The sequence below is a fragment of the Atractosteus spatula genome, chromosome 19 (genome assembly GCF_055471065.1).
Source record: "Atractosteus spatula isolate fAtrSpa1 chromosome 19, fAtrSpa1.hap1, whole genome shotgun sequence".
Classification (NCBI taxonomy): domain Eukaryota; kingdom Metazoa; phylum Chordata; class Actinopteri; order Semionotiformes; family Lepisosteidae; genus Atractosteus; species Atractosteus spatula.
Genome location: NC_142724.1, coordinates 14,748,465 through 14,773,323, shown reverse-complemented (window position 1 = coordinate 14,773,323; position 24,859 = coordinate 14,748,465). Strand labels below are relative to the sequence as shown.

Here is a 24,859-nt window from a genome sequence, read left to right as displayed (position 1 = left end):
TCCAATTTCTGGGGATTCAGATCTCCTGCAGGCACAAACAATCAGCTGCAGGCTGTTGCTGTCCAATCCGCGCTCTCTGGCTCGGTGCCAGGCTGTGCTGTGCGGCTTGCGACGGTGCGCTGCAGATGCTCACTGGCCGGCTAGTTAGTGTTGGTTTTAACTAGCAAAGTTTGTGCACAGGAGAAAAGATGACTGTGGGTCCCAGCAAGTCAGGAAGAGGACCGGTTCGTTCCTGATGAAGCGCTAGTTCTGAATAATGATTCAGCTGTCCACAGTTCCGACCTGTTCACGAGGCCTGCTGCTGGTTACTCTCTGGCAACCTCCACTCTAGACTCTTAGAACAAAGGAAAGTTCTGGCACTCGGACACACTGGCCGTTCCGTGGTGGTCCGGGCTGAGTCTCAGGATGGTCAGGAGGCGCGCTGCGAGAATGTCCTGCCCTTGGGAGCCTTCTGCTCCTGGGCCGTCCTGCCCTGGAATTCTCCTTTGAATTCCCTTTAGAACAGTCCACAGAATCCTCTCCAGAATCTTACTGAATCTCCCGAATCTGAATCTTGTTGAATCTTTCAGGCTCTCTGTGTTGCCTGTTTTTACCTGGAGGAACTTCAGCTCGTTGATTGGCTGAAAGTTCCATGGGCATCAGAGTCCCACGTGGGTTACTCAGCCCTACCAGTCCCTGATTGGTTGATCAAGGTGAGATATGAGTCACTTAGTCCTGACACTTAGTAATGCAGTCCAGATGTCCATCCGGCACTCCCTAGACTGATAGGCGCCAGTGGATGACCATTGATCATGATAGCCAGACTTAGCTAAGTGCATCCCCCTTTGGGAGCTGTCCTAGGAAACCTTAAATCATCTTGCATGAATAGTTTCTCTGTGGCTGCACCACAGAGATGAACAGAGAAATGGGGCCTCATTTGGGAAGCTCAGAAACACTTAATTCTGCCTTATTATTAAGCCTCGCCGCTACAACACTTTATCCTTAGCATACAGATATACTGTTCATTCAGGACTTTGGGGAAAAACATTATAGTGGCTGTATTCTAAGATAAGATAAGATCACTTTATTAACCATATACAATTTTTTATATTATATTATTATATAAATTTCTTTTCGCATACCCCAGCTTACTCTCTATGAGACACACAGACGGGGAGAGAAGCTTGGGGTCAGAGCGCAGAGTCAGCCATTGTACAGCACCCCTGGAGCAGTTGGGTTTAAGGGCCTTGCTCAGGGGCCCAACGGAGTAGGATTCCTCTGCTGGCCGTGGGATTTGAACTGGCAACCTTCCAGCCACAGGCGCAACTCCTTAGCCACAGTGCCACTGCTCCGCCCCCATTCTAAATGGGGATATTGTGTGTGGCCCTGCCAGTTCACCCTTTTCAAACTTATGAAAGTAAAACTTCAGGAAACTTCAAGAAAAATAAATCAGTGGTCTCCAGTAAAATGGATTGCAGCAGCAAATCCATTGTTTAATGGTAATTACTGCAGCCTGTTAGATTACCATTCGAGGCCATTGTTTTTTTCTGTGCTTTTGTGAGGGCTGAAAAAAGGAATTCATACACATTTTTTCTTATGTTGAGAAAGCTGACATTCATTAAAACATTTTACAGCATCGTATCTATAAGTTGATTAAAACCTAAGTGCTTGCTATCCCATTTTGGATGCTCTAAATAACCTTCTTATTTCAGGTTAATCTGTATTATTTTAATGTGCTTCATTAACCGAGGAACCTTTTGTCCATCCTGTAGTGACGTTTTGACAGGTGTGGTTTAAAAAGGCAATTCAGGGAAGTGGAGTCCTGAAATAGATCTTAATCCCAAGAAGAGTGGATTAGAAGCTGTTGTGTCTGCAGTCTCTGCAGGCTGCCTGTGAAGTCCAGACAGGTTATTGTGCAGAGTTCCCCTGAAGTTCCCTAGTGCAGACTGGGCGCATTGAAATCTCTTCACAGCAGGCAGAAGTGTGAAGTGCTGCAGGTATTGATTGTCCTGCGATCAGTTAGGAATAATGGCTTTCTCATTGATCCCTTGAGTAAGTCTTGTTTGCAACACTGAGGGGAATTCCTCTGTGGTTTGACGTATGGCCAGAAAGACTCACTGCTGTTCTCCACTGGTTTAAAGGGGCTTCTTACATCATCATTTTTAGAATGAAGTGTGCAACTCTATTTGACTATATGGACATAAGATCATCAGAAAAGTTACAAACGAGAATAGGCCTTTTGCCCCATATAGCCTGCTTAGTATTTAGCAGCTAATTGATCCAGGGATCACATCCAGTGGTTTCTTCAATGAAACCAGGGTTTTGGCTTCAACTACTTGACTCTGTAGTTTATCCAGATTCCCAGAGCCCTTGCATTTGCCAAGGACAGTGTAGAATCCTAAGACACTTTCCTTACAACTTCTCTCTTTCTCTGCTCAGGATAATTCCTTATAGTTATATTGTGCTTTTCTGGACACTCCACTCAAAGCACCCTCCACCACCACCAGTGTGCAGCCCCACCTGGATGATGCAGCGGCACCCATAGTGCACCAGAAAGTTTGAATGAGCAAGCACACTTATACAGTACATCAGAGTTTTAGATTATTAGATTATTATTGTTTAGATTATTGACTACACTATTGAAATCTAAATTCAAAACAATCAGTGAACTAAAAACATAAAGGGTAAAATGCATAATGTGGATGTACAGTGTGCATTAGCTGAAGCAAATGCACTGCAATTTAAGGCAGAGAAGTAAAGGGAACTCCTGCAATCCAAAGGCAGTGTCTGAAGAGGTGGGCTTTGAGGGGCCTGTAGGTGATTGGAGAAGGTGTAACTCAAGAGGCTAGCTAAGCACCTCACAAAAGATGACCAGAGTGGATGAGAAGTGGGCTTCAGGGAGACATGAGTAATTGGAGATTCTCACTACTGAGAAGGATTGATTAGTATTGATGATACTTTACAGCTTTGCTGTCGACTTTTTAAATTAATGCACACAGGGAATGTGAATAATTAAAAAGAATTTTTTTGTGTTTAACTTAAATGATCGTTCATTTGTTGTGTATGCAGTAATAAGAGGAGCCGTGGATAGCGCTGGACCCTGCGGCGGCAGCTGCTTTACTTTACCTGGTGAAAGTTGCAGCAGCAGCCTCTGCCCTGTGAGAAAGGTGCTTGTGTGTGAGCCTGTCCTGTCATCCCCAGCCTCTGCTGTGAAGAGCCGTGGGCTGTGGACGGCTGTCTTTGCCCCTGCTGTTTCAACAGCAGTGGGTCCTTGTAAGCCTCCCGTCAGTGGTGTGTCTCTGATGTCTGTGCCCGACTCTCTCTCACTCACAGGTCGACAGGCTCATGGAGCTGCATTTCAAGTACCTGGAAGCGGTGCAGTTGGCAGACAAGAAGATCGAAGGAGAGAAGCACGTAAGATCTGGGCTCCCTTTCAGGAGGCTGGAGCTCAGCCTTCAGCAGCCAGCCCCTCGTCACTAAGCGGGTTGATTTCAGCCTACAGACAGCTATAGCTTTTAAAAGTCCCAGTCTTTATGTCTAGGATCAACAGGACAACTATTTTGCTCTTTTCACAAACTAGGTTCTCATGGGCCTCCCTAGTGGCTCAATTGGTAAAGGAGGGCATGTGGTTCTCTCGGACAGAAACAAGCTTCTCCTCTAGTTGGCGCTGTTCCCCTTATATGGGGTTGTGTTGCCTGTGATGTGATTTGAAGGTGGGCAGGTCAGACTTGTATGCCTACCCTTCCTCTCTTTGCGTGCAGTTGTAGGGGTTGTGATTGCAAGCTGAGAAGTTAAAAAAAAGAGTTAGTGACTCTAAATTTGTCAAATAAAAGCTGACATGCACCGCTCACAGAATTTGGTTATATTCAACATCAACAAAAACATTTCCTCCCCGTTTTGAGTTTGCTAGGTATTAAGATGAAAACTGAGAATAACTGCCAACAATAACACTTTAAGTGTTCAGTTTGGACTGCAACCCACGTCTTCATTTTATCATTTTACTCATTATAAAGAGTATCTTAGTTGTTAGTTTGACAGTGTTTTCCACTGTTCCGATGAAGAATATTATAATGTATGATAATAATATGAATAATTCTTTTGCCAAATTCTGCTGTCAAGACACTAGTTAAACAATGTTTATATTTAATACTTAATGAAAAATATGACCTAAGACTTAAAAAAATGCTAAGATTAAGAGTTTGTTATAATTGACGTGTCCATTGTCTTTTTTACATCATAAAACAATGTATAGATCATAGATTATGTGTGCAAACTTTAAGTTACCTATAAGACATGGTGCATGGATGGTTTAGAAGCTGCTATTGTCCCAGCCCTATAGATATCCATAACAGCCTTGTAGAAACATTGAAGAATCATTAGTCCAGGTTTGTCCTCTGACTGCGGCCTATATCAAGGTGACCTGAAAAATGAAATGCATGACCCTTTAATGATACTGGCAAGCACAGCATGCATGCACAGTCTCTGCTTGCCAAGGTGTTTAATCAAAAGGCTGCCTTACTTTGGTCAGCATCGGCGGATGAGCTTCCCTACCCACCCCTGCCTTGTAAGCCCAGAATGCTGTTTTATACTGAAATTCACAGTATATGTTGGGAAATATGGTAACATGTATGAAAGTTTTGAGTATTAAGTTTTGAGTTAAACCATGAAGATCTGTTGTGCACAGTGTTTCAAACCAAGAAACATGTAGCTAAACTAGTATTTGACACGTTTTTTTAATTTGAAATTAGCTTATTTTGAAATGTTGTTTATATATACTGTAGTTCTTATTTATTGCGTATTGCAGTATTTTATGTGGTTATTCCTGGGCAAACTAAAAGGCTTGTACGATTTTATATGGTACCTGTTTAAATATAATTGTAAGTAGAACTGTTTTTCGCTGAGTAAATGAGGTTTTCCACTGTATGTAGAAAAGGTAAAAGATGACATACTTTTATACCTATAGCCCTTATAATGTTTTACATTTATACCTCAGTTTGCTGAGTTAAATGTGGTGATAAATGATGAACTGTGAAACCACAAGTAGTCAGGCATCTAAAATGAAGCACAACAAAAGCACAGTGTGTGTTTCACTATTCCCTGTTTGATTTATTTGCTTAGCTGGTATTAATCATTGTGCCGCAATCTCTGAATTAATGGTCTTCAAATTCTGTACCTGTCTGCATCCACACCGTCGTTTAGATTAAATTAGAGAGGTTGCAAGCACACCATAGAAAAAGGACTACAAACGTAGAAAAAAAGGATCGTATTTTGCGCAGGCAAGTTCAAGGCCAAGTCACACCAGGCTGTGGGAAGCTGGGTTGCTCAGTGCTGTCGGGAGTAATTAGATGCGAACCTCAGGCGGTGATTTTGCTGGAAGCTGTTTTCTTTCCGAGAGGCTCTACAGCCACAGAGGTGTTTTAACACTTTTTATGTAGCTGTCTGTTGACCTTCAGAATTGTTATTAGACAGTAGCCAAGTTGTTGCAGAAGACTCTTCAAAAAGATTTGAAAACCCTGCCCGCTGCCAAAAAAGAATAATCATGTAATTAAATTGCTTCCAGGCAAACGAGGATTTAAAGAGCTTATTGTGGCCTGTAGCAGCCGAGAATGTCTTAAGCCCTGAATATAGGTGTGCAGATAGTGCACAGTCAGACAGATGGAAGGATAGAGATAAGGGTCTACACAGCAGAAAAAGAAGGAGAAGGTAATAGAGTTGGTTGAGGCATGTAGCTTAAAAGATCATTAAATGATATGAGATTCATTTTTGAAGGAATCCCACCAGGTCATGTTTTCTGAGGTAGAGTTGCTGGGTCAGAAGTCTTATTTGAAGCTAAAACTACATTCGGAAGATGCTGTAACGCTGAACTTTGCACAGAGACCTGTGACAGAGACTGGTGCAAGTGTATGTATCTTGCTACCTTGCTCTGTGTTCCCCCACAATTGTATTTTTCTTGGCCAAGGGAAAAGAGAAGGTTGCATTAAATAAGAATTCCTATTTTATCCAAAGAGAAAAACTAAAAACTTTCCTGAATGTTAATTCAAACAGGTGTTTAATGGGGGCAAAACTGCATCACTTGCTGCTGTTTATTTTGAGAAACCGCAGGTCATCGAAAGCATAACAGAACACAAGCTGCCAGAGTGTAGCATTATAATTTTTTTTTTTAAATCATTAGGAGCTGGTTAAGAGGGCTGTGAGCAAGAACAACTTTTCACTCTACAGTTAGACATTTTCTGAAGATAGTATAATAACAGGAATTATAATATTTGATATTAATATAAAAACTGCTGTAATGAGTCTATTGCCGTTTTAGTATTAAAAAAAAAGCTTTTTAAAGGTAGCTTATCAGTTTAGCATGTAACTCCAGTGTCAGGCTGGAGTCTTAACATTAGAGGTGATAATGGGAAGCTGTTTTGTCATACTGTTATTTTTTATATTAGTTGTATCTGAACTCCTATTTCTTAACCCATTGTGTGTGGAGACATTAAATGCACATGTATGACAAGTCTATACATGGAAGCAGCTCTGAGCATTTGAGTGTGTTCATGAGTTCACAATATTACTGATGTGGTAGCTCGAAAGAAAGGCTGCTTATAACTAGAAGTCTATATCATTTAAAAAAAACGATTACTTGTCTCAGTTTTGGACAGTCGAGCTTTGACCATTAAAATCATCATCTTTTTTGTCATTTACATAGACCTCTACCTTTTCATGTTTTCTCAAAACCATTTCCTTTAAACTAAGGTTATTTCAGTGCTCATGAGGATTTGTAAATAGCTAGCTTTCAGTGTGAGGTGAGATGGAGAGCTGTATTTCTTAAAATGAAAAGCCAGTTATGCTGGCAGCCTATTTTGAAAACTCATATTTAAGACACATGGCTCATCTCTTAACATGAATAATTAAAGAGCATTCCTTTTACAGAGTCACATATCTCTCGAAGACATTTCTGTATGCCAGATGAAGAAAAGAATATGAGTAATAAGATTTACTAGTGTAAAATTAATGTTGAGTACACAGGTACACATCAAACTTTCTAAGTATTTTTTTTTATGTCGTGATGTTTATTATTCAGCTTTTTATTTTTATTTTATTTTGTAAGTAGTTGGTTAGCTTAAAAATATTGAAGGGTACTACTATCAAAGCAGAAAATAATAAAAGCGGCTTTCAGATATAATGTTAAAGAGATAATTTAAAGATGAGGTTCCGAGAAGGTTTTGATCTCATTAAAATCAAAACTTTCAACAAAGGAAGTGCTGGGCAAGTGAAATAAGTCAACATGTAGATCAAAAGGTGACCTTGGATGACCTCTAGAAGAGTAGTGGGGTTGTCAAGTTGGAGGTATGATGATGATAAGAAATTGCTCTTCTGATCCAGGCAGTCTTTGTAGCCTAGGAATCTGCATTGTGAATCTGGACTTTATTGCCGGGCACTGCTGCCATTAAACACCCAGTGATTTAGGAGTACCAGTCAGCTGTGTCAGCCGGACAGACACAAAATTGGTCCCAGAAATGACCTCACACATCACCTGTACTATCCACTGTTCCTTTCTCCACACAGAAGCAACAGTCCTGGCTTGACTGAGAAGACAGAGCGAGGAAGATTCAGGAATGCCTGTATTCCACTCCTGTCCCAGCTATAGTTATTCTTATCCATATATAGTTATTCTTAATCCATCTCATTTACCAGTTAAATCTAAGGAACTCATTCAATGTTCTACGTGCTACATTCTGTATTCTTTTAATCAGGTTAGCTGGTACCTTAAAGAAAAAGGCAACAGTTCCAGTAGCAGATCACTATAGATTTATTTCTGCAAGAAAGAAAAACCCTTAGTGGAAGCAGTACAACAAAACAAAATGTTAAGACTTGCACAGTGACATGTGTCTGCACATTATGCAGTCTTGTTTCTGTTTGTAGGTGTTACAGTATGTATTGTAAAGAGTGGTTGAACCTAGGGCCATCACAAACCTTGTGCGTACACCGTGGTGTGAGCTGTAGCCACATGGAGGCTATCACTGAGTGAGTCTCGCAACACAGACACTATCTGCAAAAGGACAGTGCTGAGGTTGTGTGAAATTGATTAGCACCAATGGCGAGTAATTACTGCCGCAGCACTGTCAAGTTAATAAGGATTTCTGCAGGGCCGCGGGCTCTGAGTAAGTACCACCAGCAGTCTGAACATCTGTACTCCTAATAGTGTTGTCATAGCTCTGGCATTTTTATGGGTATTGGCACATTTTGAATGCAAACATTGAGAGTGGTATCTATAACTCAGGGGTTTTATGGCACAGCAGTAAAAAAAAGGGTGTAAATTGCTTTTTAAAATGTGAAAACTTGGTGTCGATATTCAAACAGAAATTAGAGCAGGCTGAAGAAAGCATTTTTGTGCCAATCTCTTTTTGGTGCATTATCATTTCAATGAATATTCCACAAACCCATGATGTCTTCAGAGCTGCCTTTAAGGCAATGTGAAACATGCATCATGTTTAACCCTGAATTTCACATTCTTCCCTTAAAAAACTGAACCTGAAATCAAAATCACTAAATCATGATACTGCAATTTTCATAGCTTTGTCATTCTCTCATGCCCTTTGTTATGGGTAGTGGTGCTAATTGTGGGTTTAATTAGCTGTGTGCTTGAGATTGGACTGAGCTGACCATGATGTGACTGGGAACTTGATCATCACAATCCCTGTGTAGTTGAGCATTTCTCTTTGTGTACAGGGGGATTGAGCCAGCTACTTTTGATTACCAACCACGGAAGACTGACATGGTGTAACTTAATATTTGCCTTATTTATTACACTGCAATTTAATAAGAAAAAACAATAGGTATTATTTTAGGGGGGCCTTGGAAGACTGTTTTCTTGAATTGTTGGGAGCGCTAGGTGGGTCCTGAGTCACTCAACTGCAAAAGGACCTTGCTCAAGTGCAGGCTGAGCTCTATGATCCAGATGTTGAGGGTTCGAGCTTCTGTCAGGATTCCCCAAGCAGTGGTGCACAGCTGGCTAAGTGCTGCTTAGGGGACATCTGGGATCTGTGAGCCAGGGCTCCTTCGGCTCCCAGTAAAACTGTGAATCCAGGTACTTGTGATGCTGTTAGTGAGGGACGTGCTCCCCTTCCAGTCAGCGTTGACCCTCCTGTGTGTAGCTGAGAAGCCTGTAACTCATCACATATCCAGGTGATTCAAAGACTGGAGGGAGGGGTCTGCCTGCACTTTCTCATTGTGCCTGTGTGTGGAAGCGGGAATTGTTGCTGTGAGTCAGGACAAGAAAATGGGATTGGAATTGCTCATTTCAAATTGGGTGTATTGGGTGGGTTTATAAAAAAGTAATTGGCAGTGCTTGTAGAAAATGTTTTAAATTTTTATTTGTATTTGCATTGTTTCACTTTTTTTTTTACACTCTGTCTTGCAAAATGTCTGTAGTTCATAGTGGTTATTAAAGTAGAAAAGGGGTGTAATGCTGTTTTTTTTTAAAAAAACAGTTTTTAGTGTATCATGTTGAGACACAATCAGATCAGTCAGCATGTTTTAAATTCCTTGAATTAACCTCATGTTTTCTACTCACAGTTCAGTGTTCATAAATCAGCTAATAGCTCCAATCATAACCACACAAATGAAAGTCTCTGCCTATCTCAGCAGTTTCATAGCACCTGAAGAAATGTCTTCTGCTGTGGTTTAATACATTTTTTCCTTTTTTATCTCCTGGAAATGCAGAAGCCTCACAGATAAACAGATGTGACAGGCCTTGTAAACACACAGTGCTAAGCACAGGGGAAGGTTCTGCTAAAGTCAGTCAGAGGAATGTAGCTAGCTTTCATCGCTCTAGAGGAAAAACACCCAGCAGCTTCATATTCTTGTGCTTCTAGCCATTTAATACACATTGCTGAGTTTCTATGAAGTCGGCAGTTGTAAGGAGCCTTAAAATTGGTCCCTGGCATCATTCTCCAATATTGAATATTGCTATCTTACATGTCTTAATTGGGCTGATATGCATTAAATGCTGCTGTTCTGTCATGAATTTCCTTCGAAAATGTTTGTTTGCATGCGTTTGGAGTTTAATGAGGATAGCACATCTGATAGCTCTGCAGTTCCTTGGTCTCCGTGGCATAATCCAATCAAGAGTGCATAACCAGTTTTGTCCTTACTGAGGTGGTTAGATGCAGTTACTAATTAAAGTGACTTTTTTTTCAGAATTTTTTAAAGAGCTAGTTGTTTCCCCAGTCTGCAGAAAATACCATGTTACATAATTCTCTGTGGAAATGATTTTGCTTTACTGTGATGAAGCTGTAAGCAAGCCTACATCTTGTTTTTATTATGTAAATCTCCAACTCAGGGATTCATTATACTCTTGTTTAGTTTTTTGTCCTTGTGGTCGTGTTCCCTCCAGAGAAACTCACAAAGAACTCTTCAAACAATTTTTTTGTCACAGGGTTAGAAAACTTTTTGAGCTTTCAACGACTGCCAGGCTACAAAAAAAGTACATAAAGTGCAAGAAGTTTGAAAGTGTAGTCATTTTTATATAAATTAATAACTGATGATTCTTTATCAACTCAGCCAATTGGAAGCATCAGTTGTCTTTGTCTCGGCTCACAGCAACAGCCCTGGAGTGCAAACGGCAAGAATGTGGAAGTATAGACAGGCTCCTTTTACCCACCTGTTCCACTGAATCGTCCATCTTTAGACACATTGCAGGCTATGTGCAGAAGAGCTTAATCCTCCACAGAACTGTCATTGTTGTGCCAGGAGTAAAGGCTGCCCTTCCTGACTAATCCTAGCCCTACCCCTGTTAGCACTCAGCCAGATGTGTCACTTTGGGAATCCTGGTCAGGGTGATCTGGCAACATGACTGGTGGCATCTGAGTCATAGAGCTCAACCTTCGCTCAGAGCAAGCGCCTTTACTGCTGGAGCCAAAGGATCTTGGTCACTTCAGCCTTGTGTGTAGCTCTGAATGACTCGTGTAGCATTTTTTTAACCTTTAATCAGATTGTACGCATTGACTACTATTAATGGATGCTTTGTAAACAAACTCTGCTTCTGAAAAATCTTTTGAAATGAAATGGAAAGGAAAAGAAGGGTATAATTTATCTGATTCCAGGTTCTATGTAGAAGTGTGATTTTGGCTGTACCAATCAAAACTTAAACCTAAATCTAATGACAGGTACAACAGAGAAAAACAAAATATTAATACCAAACACAATATTGTACATATTGCTAGTTTATTTTTACAATGCTAAGATTAAGGCTGTTTTTTTATAATTGCCTTTTTCTTATGGTCTTCAGGCACTGTATTTTATAGCTCAGTTTGGACGTGTCAGCGATGCATTTTGTAGAAATCCATTCGTCTGATGGACTTGCCAGTTTCTGCCAGAAAGCTGTAACCCAAAGGGGAAAAACCTGTTTCTACAGGATCAATTATTTCTTGCAAAAATGTCAACTGTCACGTACTTTCTGGGACAGCTTGACGTTAAAAGGAGCTGTCCCACTCCGTGAAATCAGGCAATAAGGAAAAAATAACTGGATAGTGACAAGGTCTCATAACACCAGGTTCTGCAGCTGAGAGCTGGACTCCCATAGGTCTGGAAGTTTACCTGTGAAAATGAGGATTCCTCTGATTGAAAAGACATTCACATTAATGGGAAAATGGACAGATGCGCAAATATATCTAAAATCTAAGACATTAGACACCTAAGCCAAATTTTCCCATCTTTGGGAAATTTGGCAGAAAAGAAATAAACATAAATTAACTTACACTTAAAGTCAATAAGCCTTTTTCAAAGAAAAATGTATTTGCTGTCAATATCAGCCTACAGCTCTTCTCCAGTATTAAATTTAATGCATGTTTTGCAACCATTTCTTAGCAGAAGTTATTAAAAATTATTTGCATAGCCTAATCCAAAAGCTGGCAGTGTCACTGGAAACACTGTGACATCTGACATTTATGATGAATGAAAGGGCTGATGCACAGCATCAAGCTTACTGAACTCATCATGAGGAAAAGGTTGCAGCTGATGTGGGGGAACCATAAAGGATTGTGTAGAAGCCATGCTATTAAAATAGCCTCATTTACACTTACCTGTATTAAACCTCAAACTTGAACACAATGCATCTAAAACAAAACATTGAAAACCATCTATATAAATGCGTATATGTACAATATATGTACTGTATGGATAAGCAGTGATCGTGGATTTAGACAGTCAAGGACGTACTATATTCAAGCTTGAGGGATGCATGTACAGAATATACAGATGTTGATCTCTCTGCATGACTAAATCGTGTAAAAATATTGATTCATAGATGGATCAATAGAAAAATTGTCCTCCTGACGGATGGCTGGGTAACTAGATTGGTTGACAAGATGCAGAACAAGAATAAACCGCTTGGGTTTCTATCCTTTTCCTAGGACATGGTGCGACGCGGGGAGATTATCGACGACACCATGGAAGATGAATTCTATTTGCGTCGCTTGGATGCCGGGCTCTTTGTCCTTCAGTTGCTCTGCTACATCATGGTGGAGATTAGCAGTGCTGGCATCCCCCAGGTAATTAGAGAAAGCAGCCAGGCGCTCCCAGGGGGCCTGGAGAGCCTGTTCTAACCATGCACGTTTCTCACTCACTCTGTCACTCCCCTGCACACAGCAATAGTGATTAATAAGCTACGGACCAGCTACTTAGTTTTCATTAAGCTTGGTCACAGGCAGGTGACACCAGGCGCATTGAGCTTTTCATCCCAGAATTATATGCAGAAGAATGTCCTAGCAAGAACAGTTTGACACTGACTGAAAAATGATAGGCAGAAAATGCAAGAACAATATGTTGTTTTAGCATGGTTATAAAACGTGATTGCTGTAAGGTTACACAGTATAGAATTTGACACATTGCATTTTTGCCAGGATAAGATTCCCTTGGCTTTTGAATGGATTCTCTTCTGCATATTGTTTTATTGTGTCACAGTGGTAAATGGCCCAAGGCAGGTAGGTGGGTTTATCACGGTGAGTATACGTTTCTCAGACTGACCCATTGCTCCTGGAGAATACATTTGGAGTCCCCAGTGAACTAACTTGAACAAACTTCATGATGGATTGACTGACTGCTTGTATTTTTTTGCAATATTTTACAAGGGGTGGCACGGTGGTATGGTGGTTAGTACTTGTGCTTCACAGCTTCAGGGTTATGGGTTCAATTTGAGCTTCTCTCTGCGTGGGAATTGTGTGGGTTTTCCTCAGATGCTCTGATTTTCTTCACCAGCCCACAGACTGAAGCGTACCATGCTTGATTGGATATTCTGAATTGTCCCTCTATGTACTTAATGTCATGTAAAACCACTTACAGCACAGGCCCACAACCAAATTAATAGCTAGTACTTCTGAAGTGTCTAAAGCTGGTGTTTGTCTTTCAGCTGCAACAAAGGGTCCATCAGATTCTGAACCTGCGGGGAGGCTCTGTCAAGGTGGTCCGCCACATCATGAGAGGTGAGTCCTCATGCTCCCCTCAGGCTGCCTGGAGGAGCGCAGACCTCATAGGAGCAGCTTGAATGGAAAGTGGTGTTTGCTGTCAAGCTGCCAGGATATCAGAGAGCAGCGCACAATGTGGTGCAACAGTTTTTAAGTTACATTGCCGCTGATGGTGTTTGGTTATGACATCACCAGGTGTAGTGGCAAACCCATGTGACATTACTCCAGCCCTGGCAGAGGATTTGTGATGGCTGACATCTAGTCAGGGGGCAAGTCCAGATGTGTCTTCCTCTTGGACCTTTGAATTGAGAGGCTCAGATTTGTGAATGTTAGGATGGATCTAATTATGGTTGCCCTGTTTGGGTGTTGCAATACCAGAACATCTACGTTTAGAGATGTTGATCAGGTCCTGGATTTGTTTCCAAAGCTTGAGAGTAATTTTAGACCGGACCACAGCCCTGCCGTTACACAAGTTAGTTTTCGGTTTTTGAAATGTGGGAAGAACTGAAGATGAGGCTCTGTGGCTGGCGGCTTTATCAGTCCTTTGTAAAACTGTCTCTGTTGCACAGGAGAATTCATTTGTTGTGCATGATCCAAAGTAGGGGACCATAGGTATGACTCTTCTGTTCTTTTTCAAATAATAAAGCTGTAAAGTATCTTGAAATGTTATATAACAAGTCTATAACAATTCAGCATTTGTGATCTCTTTTTTTTAGGTTGTTCATTTTTTTTCTTTTGGAAGGCAGGACTATGCCCACACGCCCACTCAGCCTGTGTGATAATGTTTTACAGCCTGGCATCTCACCCAGCCACTTGTTTTTCAAAAGGCACATTAATATAACTAGCAGATCTGTGCCAGTTCATTCTGCGAGTTGGCACTGTTGAACATGAAACAGTGTAATAAAAACCCATCTGCTGAAAGACTGAAGCATAGCCAACTTAGCTGTTGCATATTTGTTGGCTGACAATAACACACTATCCTTTTTTAATTTTCTATTTAATTATTTTTCGTAAAGGGAAACAGTATTCTTTCGTGGTCAGAAACTATCTTGCAGCACCTCATTGCCGACTGCACATGCACTGAAAAATTTGACTGTGGAAAGAGCCACCAAATTTTACTTTGCTTCACAGAAACATGGTGTCACTGCTATTATTCAAGAGCAAATACTTGGGACACAATACCACAGACACTCTCATTCATTCTTCTGCCTTGACTAGATCTGTATCAGATCACGAAACAGCAGGCAGAATTTTTCTTGTGGCCTTACAGAGGCAGTTTGATGTGAAGCCTGTCAAGGGTGCTACACTGCAGCCACAGTGAGCAGTGATCCAAATCAAATATTCAGACAATTAAAAGGCACATACTTTTAATTTCAACTACTTTGAAATGAACACATACGACAACCTATTTTATTGTGCTTACTTTATTGTATTGTAGTCGGTTTCAAAACAGCTGCATGAAGCTTCACTGTCAGCCTACAGACCTGCCCTTGGTAGCACTGTGTAGTGAGTCCTGCCCAGTCGACCATCAGACATACGCCCTATAATTTTTACTTCTCTGTGGAAACACCAATAGGTCTTGCTAAACTATGTCTTGCCAGAGTGTTGTGTTGCAGGGGACAAAACAAAGACTGAGTAGAATTATTTTCATTTCCAAAAACAGCTTTAAATCTGCAATGGGCACTATGTATAAGTTCAAAGTCTACCCAGTTCTATAAAGCCAATTCTGTTATAAGTAGTCTCTTGGAATGTAAAAATCCTTGTGGCATGGTCTGTTTATATGTGCTGAGCATAAGAATAATCTGTGACTCTACATGTTCTATAGTTTGCTTAAGGATTTCAGATATTGATTACATTTTTGCTTTCCATTTTGATTAATTGATTTTGTTTAATTGATCATTCATGACTAACTGCAATGCAGCTGTGTCAGACTGTTGCACAAGGTCGAAATCACCTCATTAGTGAGAGCTGATTTGATGGAGGTGATAAAGTGATTTAATCTATTTAATGTCAAGCCTGGTGTAAATCAAGAAAATAAAAAGTGAATTGTTTCGTCTGTATGTTGGAGGCTAGACTTAGTCACCTCAGGTGGACCTGCTAGCAGTTCCTTGTTAGCAATGAATTGAGGGTTTGTATAGACCACTCTGAATACCATCATGGCTAGTGTGACATTAGCATGCAGAACAACATGTTAGTGGTTGTGTGAAGCAGACCAGTTAGTAAGGGGGGAGTACGATTGTGATGACCTGTCCAGGACCACTACAGAAGTCCATTTGCAGTGATCAATGCCAACCTGACTGCACAATACTACAATGATCAAGTCCTAGGAATTCACGTGCTGCTCACTCTGTGACCACATTCCTGCAGAACAACACACAGGCTCATGCTGCTGAATTTAACAAAGGCTTTCTTGCAAAATGGGAATTTGGGACCTTACTTGCTGCCCTTCCTGTGTGCCCATCCAGATGCAGTATCAGCAGGGGTGGTCTTACTTATGGGGCAGCCAGGATAATGCCCTGGGCCCCACACTGAGCGGCTGAAACAGTGATCCTACAGTATATGACCTATTGAAGTATTCCTCAATTACATCACCCAGTGTAAAGAATGATAAATTTGAAGTGTTTTCATCTTTTTCAATTGTCAATTTTATACAAATATAAATTGATGCAAATACTAATTTCTCCCCGGAAGAAAATTCCAGTGATTGTTTCCTGTTGTATGCTCGTAGGTGGTATTATTGTAATGACTCCCATTTGAACAGGGAATATTTTTAGGTTACAATTATTCTCTTTCCAATAATGACACGCACACATCCCCAGTCTACCTGACGTTTTGTTATAGCCTTCCTTAGCAAAGATAGCCAGAAGCAATGAAATAAAATGGGTCCAAAAAATTTGAAAAAATAAAAATATGAGATTAAATTGATGTTTATTTATTTGGCTGACATGAAGTTGGGTATTTTATTGGAGCAATTCAGGTGAAGTATCTTGCTCAAGGGTACATCAGCAGTGTTTTGTCTGGAATTTGAACCCGGAACCTTCCTATTGTAAAGTGGGAACTTTATTTTGTTGAGACTGTGATAAGTAGGAATAAAGGGGATGTGGGGGCTTTATCCTTGACTTTTATCCTAGGGTCCCAGAATCACTATTTCCAGCCCGATTTCCAGCATTTCTACAGGACCACCCATGTCCTCAGGCAGCTGTTAGTAAAACTGCAGCCTGGTTCAACATGTGTGCAGCTCATATTGCCTCCAGTGATGGCCACACACAATGCTAACTGTGACGTTCACAGCAAACTCCTGATTGATCAACCTGTTGTTATATGTCTGATGATATTTGTTATTAATCAGCCTGTTGATAATGTTGGTAATCAGAATAATGAATTTACCTGTCATGTCTATTCAATAAAATGTCAGTCCACTTGCGATGAAGAAGATTCTCATTTTGCTGATGATAGCTTTGAGAATGTTGAATATTCAAGTGTTTTTATGATGCTTAGTATATGTGCAGTGCAGTACTGTCTGATCGCCTGTGAAGACCAGCTTTTTGTCACAGTAGAATGTACTGCTATCTGAAGAGGTCCTGTGCAGGTTAGAGCTGATCAGTTCTGGAGAGACCAACAGGAGAAGAGCCACACAGTGTACTGCTGGTATAATGGCTGAGCTAGTTTAAATGGGATAAAATTCACAATCAAACCACATGTGTCCTCCCCCCAGTTCAACCATGGTAGCTGTTTGCTTTCAGTACTCTGACTGCAGACATACAATATGGAATTCTCTGTGTGTTACACTGGAGGAAACATTTAAACAGCCCATGCTCCAGCAAGCAATCAAAAACAGCTGGTTCAAGACAGAGAAATTAACAATAATGTATTATGTTTTTTCCTGTACTATTGATACTATGCTTTGAATTAGGTGCCTGGCTTGTGCAACTATATACTAAAGGAGTTTAGTTTCTTATTGCTGTCCTCCAGTTATCAGCAGTAAAGCTCTTTCCCCCAGTTCTACCACAGTCCTGTTTTTTCTTTACTGTGACACAGATAGTTGATAGATATTTTTATAGGTACTACAAACATTTCCTTGACCTGATAATGTCAGGGACTGAGTGACACACAGTAAGTTCTCTAGATTGTGGCATTAGCTGACCATACCAGATGAAATGACCTCAACCAAAGAAGAATATAATATAGATGGAACTCAAATTGTAAATAATAGATAAAGAGTAAATAGTATTTTGCCCTTTAAAATCTTGCCTGTTAAATTTTGAAAACAAATGATAAGTAAATTACGAAGGATTCATAACAAGGAGCTCTCTTCTGTAAACCTTTGTATTTTCTATTTGCATAGAAAAATTCACATTGTAATTTCATAATTGCTATCATTATCATTTTCTCTTCAATGTAGCTATGCTTCCTTAATGTTCTGCAGGACCACAGAACAGGCATGATGCAAATTACAACTCGGAAGAAATGCAGTAGTTTGGCAGCTCTTGGCCTTGAAGCCTCAAGAAAAACAAAGAGGATTTGCTTGCCTCTTGCACTTAGTTTAGCACATCTAACGCTTGAAATATAATTACTGCAATATTGATCATTTATTTATTTAACTGGGGTGTTCAGTGCTTTCTGAATTGCAATTAAAGAATTCCCTCCAGTCCCCAAAAAAAGTTTTAATTGGGCTTCAATTAGTATTGCACTGTGAGATAGAAACACATACAGTGAGGTGGGGGAGAGAGGTTATTTAGGGGTGTATTTAAAAAGAAAAAGACCTGGAAGTGTGCTTGCCAAGAAAGCCTCTTGTGTTCTGAGATCTTTTCGTTCTGAAACAGATAGCAGGCAGTGTGGAGAGCAAGTGGCTTGGGAGGCTGCTAATTGTTTCAGTGCCACGTCTCCCAACAGATGGTACATTGAGAAGTGAACAGCCAGGCGGGGCAGGGTAGACGAAACATATTAACAAAGTAGATGGCAAATTAAAAACCTCTTTTCTTTGACCACCATTAGCAGTGCACTGCTAAAGCCAATACCAGAATGCTTAATAACAAACAGCATATCCATAAGGAGATTGTACTGTCCCAGCAGCATTAATGGGCTCACACAGTTGTCTTTTTTAACACTGCTTGCTTGCTTTCATATCACCCCCTGCCCACTACAGCACCATCCAGAAATCTTGCTGGGAGGAGAATGAATTGCTCAAGATGTGAGTGCTGAGCAGTCGATGCTAGGCACATAAAGTCCTGATTTTCATGCTAATGTAGCTCAGTATTTTTTGTTACCATGTCATCCACCCCATGCTAGGACTTGGAGCCAATATAATCTGCAGAGAAAGTCATTGTCCTGAATCTCTTGACGTCATTTCTAGCCAGGGACAGTTTTAATAGAAAAGGGAGAAATGCCAGTTTAGACAAATTAAATATAAAAAATATGAAAGGCCTCAATTTAAAGCAAAAATAAAATGCCTAGTTATTCCAATTAGAGGAACATAGACATGCATGTCAACTGTAGTGAAATGCCAGTGTCTTGCACTTTTATGTCAATGTTTGTGCAAATTAAAATGTACCCACCTTTATATCAACACATATTTCACCTAGGGGCGACTCAGAAATAGGTGCAACATATTTCAGCATAGCTGAAAACCTTCTTAGTTTCAGACCTCTCAGTTAATATAGGAGTGAAGACCTGACAGTGATGGTGATATAATTGCCCTTAAACCTTTGCTGTGGTTTCCAGACCAAAAGGGATGATAATCCTAATTTATTACTATATTCTCAAAAACATATTAAACAGAAATACATATCCAGAACTGACATCAGACATACTGCATTTTAGCAATTATTTACTTAGAAGCTGTCAGGCAGGTCACAGAGTGAGCATCTCTCCTTCTAGGAAAGAAGATTGTGTTTAGCCATGCTGCTCTGAGAACTAAACACATTAGGAGAATACCGATATTTAGCCATTTCTGAAGGAGGTCCTGGTGAGACTTCTTGCCACACAGCTAGTGCAGTGCCCATTGCTGGAAAGAAACACTTTTCTATCAACAACACTCCCTAGAAAATGCTTCACACAAAACATTGCTAATATCATCTTAAACTAGTGCTGTAAGCAGAGCTGTATTTTGTTGTTGGCAGTGATCAATATGTGTGTGGTGTCCCTCCCAGGTGAAAAAGAGCATGTTACCAACCTACTTTTCCAAGATCAGATCCTTTATATATATTAACTTTTTAAGTATTTTTGCCAAAATATCCTCAGAAGTTACAATAGCCTGTGCTTCTCCTGCAGAGTATAATGGTGCTTTATCACAAAGATCATTTTCATTGTGTTCCAGGGGAAGCCTGGTCAGTGTCAAGCAGAGTGAGCTCTAGTTCACTCGTCTGCAAGGTTCTGTTTCCACAGGTTTTGTGGAGCTACTAAAACGTCAAAGACAAGGAAGGGTTTAAGATGGTTCAGACTTCAACTAGCTCAGTGATTTAGGCCAAAGGAAGAATGACAGAGTTCTGTTCTTGGATTACTCCAGAGAGATTATCTCAGTCTTATTCCAAGATGCATGAAAAATAGCTTCCGGTATTTCTCATTTGAATTCCTCAAGGTCCCACCTCTCTGCTACTGTACTAAACATGAGGCAATTAGGTGCTCTAAGGAATAGAAAAGACTTCAAATTATTTTTCTTCCTTTACTTTTTTGCCATTTTATTTCTCGCAGTAAGGTGGAGGAGGCTGGAGTGTAAGGTGTTAAGAGTAATCCTTCGAGATTGTTACCTTGGCATAGCTGCAGTGCCCTTCCTGCATGTGTTTCACAAATCCCCCGAGCTTTCAGGCTTAAAACCTCTGTGGTTTACATAGTCAAAACGACTGATGCCACTGAGGGGGAAAGTTTGAAATTAAAGCCTTCTGTATGGGGCCAATGATGACGGCATTAAAAATGCATCAGAACTGGAACTGTATAAACACAAGGCTTTCAGATAGATGAGCTTTTTTCTCATACAGGCAAAGCTCATGTTGCTTCATTTTCTGAGGCTTGGAGCATTATGGTTTTAATATTTATGAGCACCCAGAGTAGCAGGCAGGTTCCTGTAGGTTTAATTGGATGCAGTTCTACAGTGCAGCTGTGGAAAAAGGTGTATTAAAGAGCCTGAATAATACCTAGATTTTCTAACATAGAAAGGGGTATTTTGAGGAGGCACTTTACATTGTATATGCTTCTGTTATTCAATAAATAAATAAAAAAACAATTAAATGTATAAATACAATTGTTACACATAGGGATTTTATGATGATTTTCGGGTTAAAGAAAACAAGATTTACCTAAACAAGATGTTTTATTTTAAAACTGTTATATTGCTAAGGACTCTCAGTTATGTAAATGCATAGTAAGCTTTTAGATTTGTCATTTCAAAGCAGTCATGTATTTTTCTTATAGCATATTTACAGATCTCCCAATCTTTTAACTACAACATGATAAATCAGGTTATGAAGACTATATCACTGAGGAAATAAAAATAATGCTTTCTGCATTCTGTATTCTGCTTTTTGTTCTGGCTTGGCTGTCTTGGGCTAATAGCTAATAGCTTACTCATCAGGACAGTAAACATCAACTTGAAAATGGAAAAGAGCTGTTTTCAAACTTGTTTGATACCTTGGTATCTAATATTACCAAATTCACAGCAGACTATATTATACAAAGCCAATAAGGTAGTAGACAATGCTTCTACAATCTACACTATAATTTTTTTAAATAGGAAGTTGCTTTTTATAGCATTTCTTTTTTCAGGTCGCACATGTGATATGATACAACTCTCTGGTGACCAAGACGGTGAATTTGTGAGAAAGAAAGCAGAGATTTAACACATCCTGTTGTCATTTGGTTGTTCATTAGAATCTCCACAGGCAGAGTGCGAATGTGAAAATGTTCATATACCTGTTCAGCTGCTAGTTGTTAAGATAGGTGAGAGACAGGACAGTGTATTTCTCCTAGCATGCTTGTCATTATGTAGTCCTGTCCCCTCTCCCCCAGGGCGTGGTATGTTTTACACATAAAGAAGGAACTAAGGATTGAGAAGGAAGTGCTCGAAATGGATTTTAATTCAGGAGGAAGCTTGTAGCGAGCTGTGTCCCTCTGACTACAGGATAAAAGAAAGATTCAGGCTGTGCTTAAGGTGAAAGTGGTGATGATGCCATGGCATTCAGTCCCTAATCTAGAGAACTTGTGTTTTGCAGAGTATGTGGAAAACCTTGGAGATGGAAAAAGTGCAGAATTTAAAGAGAACGAGCAGAAGAGGATTCTCGACCTTCTTGAAGACTTTTGATCCCACACCACTGATGAGTGACCTCTGAGTCACCAGATCCGTGATGATTTTAAACCATGACAAGGGACAGTGCTGAACCAGGAATTTCAGAACAGAATTTGTGTAATTGTTTCAGGCAGCCATTTTTTTAATGCAACCCATCTTCCAAAAAACTTAGTGAACTGAGTTGCTCTTTTTTTTCTTAGAATGTAAATGATTTTTTTAAATAAAAATGTTTATAAGCAGACAGGAGACTATTACACTGTACAGGTAAAAAGCAGTGATGTGTGAAATTAAAAATGCTTAAAATTGCTTTTTTTTTTGTTGTTCTTCCCGCTAGTCCTTGTCTTTAACCACTGTATCAGCGTTTGTATTTTTATTATCCGTATTTTTTTATAATGGAATATTTGTGTTTTGGACAATCAATTGATAAAAACCACAAATCACAAAGCTCAGGTCTTAGAATTTGCAGTTTCATTCTTGCAGTTCCTGAAGCACCATGAACTTTAAAGTTCTGCATGGAGTGATGCACCCTGGAATAGGCACAAGACCAGGTTCATTATAGCCCAGTCTGGGCACCAAGAATTCTTAAACAGATTTAGAGACTGAGAGATTTAAATAGAGATTTAAAAATGCTACCAAAAACACAGTTAAGAGTTCCCGTCCCACAGGGGTTTACATTTAAAATCACAAACAAACCTTGGCAGAACGTGGGGTATCCTGCATGCTTTTATCTTTTAAAAAAATTATCCATGCAATGGCAGTGTGCAAAAAAAGCTAGAAATAGGAGCAATGTTAAAATGCAAAGAAATGTTTTATTTTATTTAATGGTATTTATGAATGGCATTTTCACAGCTGAATGTACTACATCTCATGGGAATATTTGAAAGCTATGAAGTTAGAAGGAAGTGCACCTTGTTTCAGATTCATGACCTTTCTTCTACCCTTGACAGTTTTTGGGAACTGTTAGTGCAGACATGAGCCAGTTTGGTCTCCTTACATTCCATTTAGAGCAGTGTTTTTCAGTGGAACACTAAGGCTATAATTGTGCACAACTGCCTGCTAGTCCTTTTAATTGAGGTGTTTCTTTCTTCATGTGGTTCTGTCTTAACTGTAATTGTAGCACTATTCATCAGTAATTTCTTCCTGTAATGGCATTTGCAATGGCAAAAAGACTCATTTATTCACAGAGCGATCATTTTGAACTGGTAAATGAAAAGTCCTCTGTTTCTTGCATGGATTGTGCACAGTAGAATAACTAGAAATAGCCTTAAGGTATTAGTTCTTTGTATGATTTTAGTGCATTATGTCCCAAATCATAACTAGCGATAAAACAGCCAGTTGAAAATTATTAAATGTTATATATTAAATCTAGGTAAATCTAGGCTTGCTAAATTTTGATTTTCCTGCATGTCCTAAACAGGACAGGAGTCTTAGAGAAGTTAAAATGCAACAAATGACTTACTGCACTGCCTTGCTTTTAAGTCTTATCACAGGTTTGCCTCTTCATATCAAATGCTTACTGAAGCACTGGTTTCAGCTTTCCCATTAACCGAGTCTCTGAGTAGAAATGATCAAGTTCCTTGCTAACAAGCTGTCTCCAGCACTTAGCTGGGGGAAGCAGGAAACCTGCAGGTGTCGTGTCCCTTTCTCTTCCCAGACATCAGCTTCAATTTAACCCACATCGCTGCAGACTAAGTGCTGACACATCAGGAAGAAAAGGCTTTTCAGGAAAATGGTGAAAAGTGCATTAGGTTTCCCAGCAACTTTTCTCTCAAAGTAGAGAGACAAAGTGAGAAATTGCCTCTAAGATCTCTTAAGACACAGAAGGTCAGATTGTTTTTCTCTATTTTATGTTTTATGGTTTTAGATTTTTCTAGTGTTAATGTGCCCCTCTTTCTTTTCTTTCTCAGCTCATAGATGTATCACTTTTTTAATAAAAGGAAAAAAGCAATGAGATTAACATGATTTCTTCCTGTATTTTCCAGGAGAGATGATATTGTACAAAATAATAAACAAAACTAACAAATATCAAAGCAATTCCTCCAATTTGTGGCTAAACATTGCCATGTATTGCCTACATTTCAGGCCATCTTCAGTGTATAAAGTTAACAGGATAAAGCTTACTACCGCATGCAGCAGAATGGCAACACTAGCCCAGCTATTGTCTATTAAAGCCATAGCCAGCAGCCTGCAACTCACAGTTGGCATCCCTCTGAAGCTCAGCAGGTGTGAGCCTGGTCAGTACCTGGAGGGGAGACTCCTGGGAAAGCTAAGGTTGCTGCTGGAAGAGGTGTTAGTGGGGCCAGCAGGGGGTGCTCACCCTGTGATCTGAGTGTGTCCTGATGCCCCAGTATAGTGACGGGGACACTATACTGTAAATAGGCACCATGCTTCAGATGAGATGTAAAACTCTGTGTTCGTTAAAAATCCCAGGGTTTTTCTCTGTGGGGTGTTACCCCAGTGTCCTGGCCAAATTTTCCCATTTCCAGTCATGGCCTCCTAATAATCCCCATCTATGACCTCACTTCATCACTCAGTGCTGAGCAGACTGGCACACCCTGGCTACTGTCACATCATCCAGGTGGGGCTGCTCATTGGTGGTGGTGAAGGGGAGTAAAGCACTTTGAGTGGAGTGTCCAGAAAAATGCTATACAAGTATAAGGAATTACTATTTTTAATTAAAGCTCAGTTACATTCAGGAAAAAAAATGTATACCGATTGTGTACAAAAATGTGTACCAAGGAGCACACATTTTACAAAATAAACTGCACAGCTTCAGCATATGGAGTGAAAACTTTTCATGAAGTAGAATTCAATTTCTCTCTTTAAAATGCAAAGTAAGCTTTCTCAAAATCTGCAAAAGGATTTGGTCCATATTTGGTTTTGCAACACCATATTGGTAGAGCAATGGTGCTGGGTGCCACTTGCAGAAGAGTAACTGTAGATACACAAGTATCTGTAAAAGTTTTGGCATGTGGTAGCAAAGATCTTGATCTGCCATTACTGCTCATTTGTATACAGTACTGGCAAATATTAGCCTGGTAAAACATGAATTAAAAATCAATTGGCCCCTCTTTAAAAAGGTTTGTGATCTAGAAGTGAAAAGGCTGATGAAAGCACATGGAAGTGATATTAGAAAACTAATAACATTACC

At 39.9% G+C, this 24,859-nt stretch overlaps 1 protein-coding gene across 1 annotated transcript in view; it reads left to right on the top strand.

Moving 5' to 3' along the window:
- Positions 1-22,014, top strand: part of ctnnbl1 (catenin, beta like 1) — a 65,728-nt gene extending 43,714 nt beyond the window's left edge. Inside the window, exons 13-16 of the mRNA XM_088937739.1 lie at positions 3,313-3,393; positions 12,381-12,518; positions 13,376-13,448; positions 21,635-22,014. Coding sequence (XP_088793865.1) covers positions 3,313-3,393; positions 12,381-12,518; positions 13,376-13,448; positions 21,635-21,723 — 381 coding nt within the window. The 3' untranslated portion in view covers positions 21,724-22,014. The remainder of the gene's footprint in view (positions 1-3,312; positions 3,394-12,380; positions 12,519-13,375; positions 13,449-21,634) is intronic.
- Positions 22,015-24,859: the final 2,845 nt, after the last annotated feature.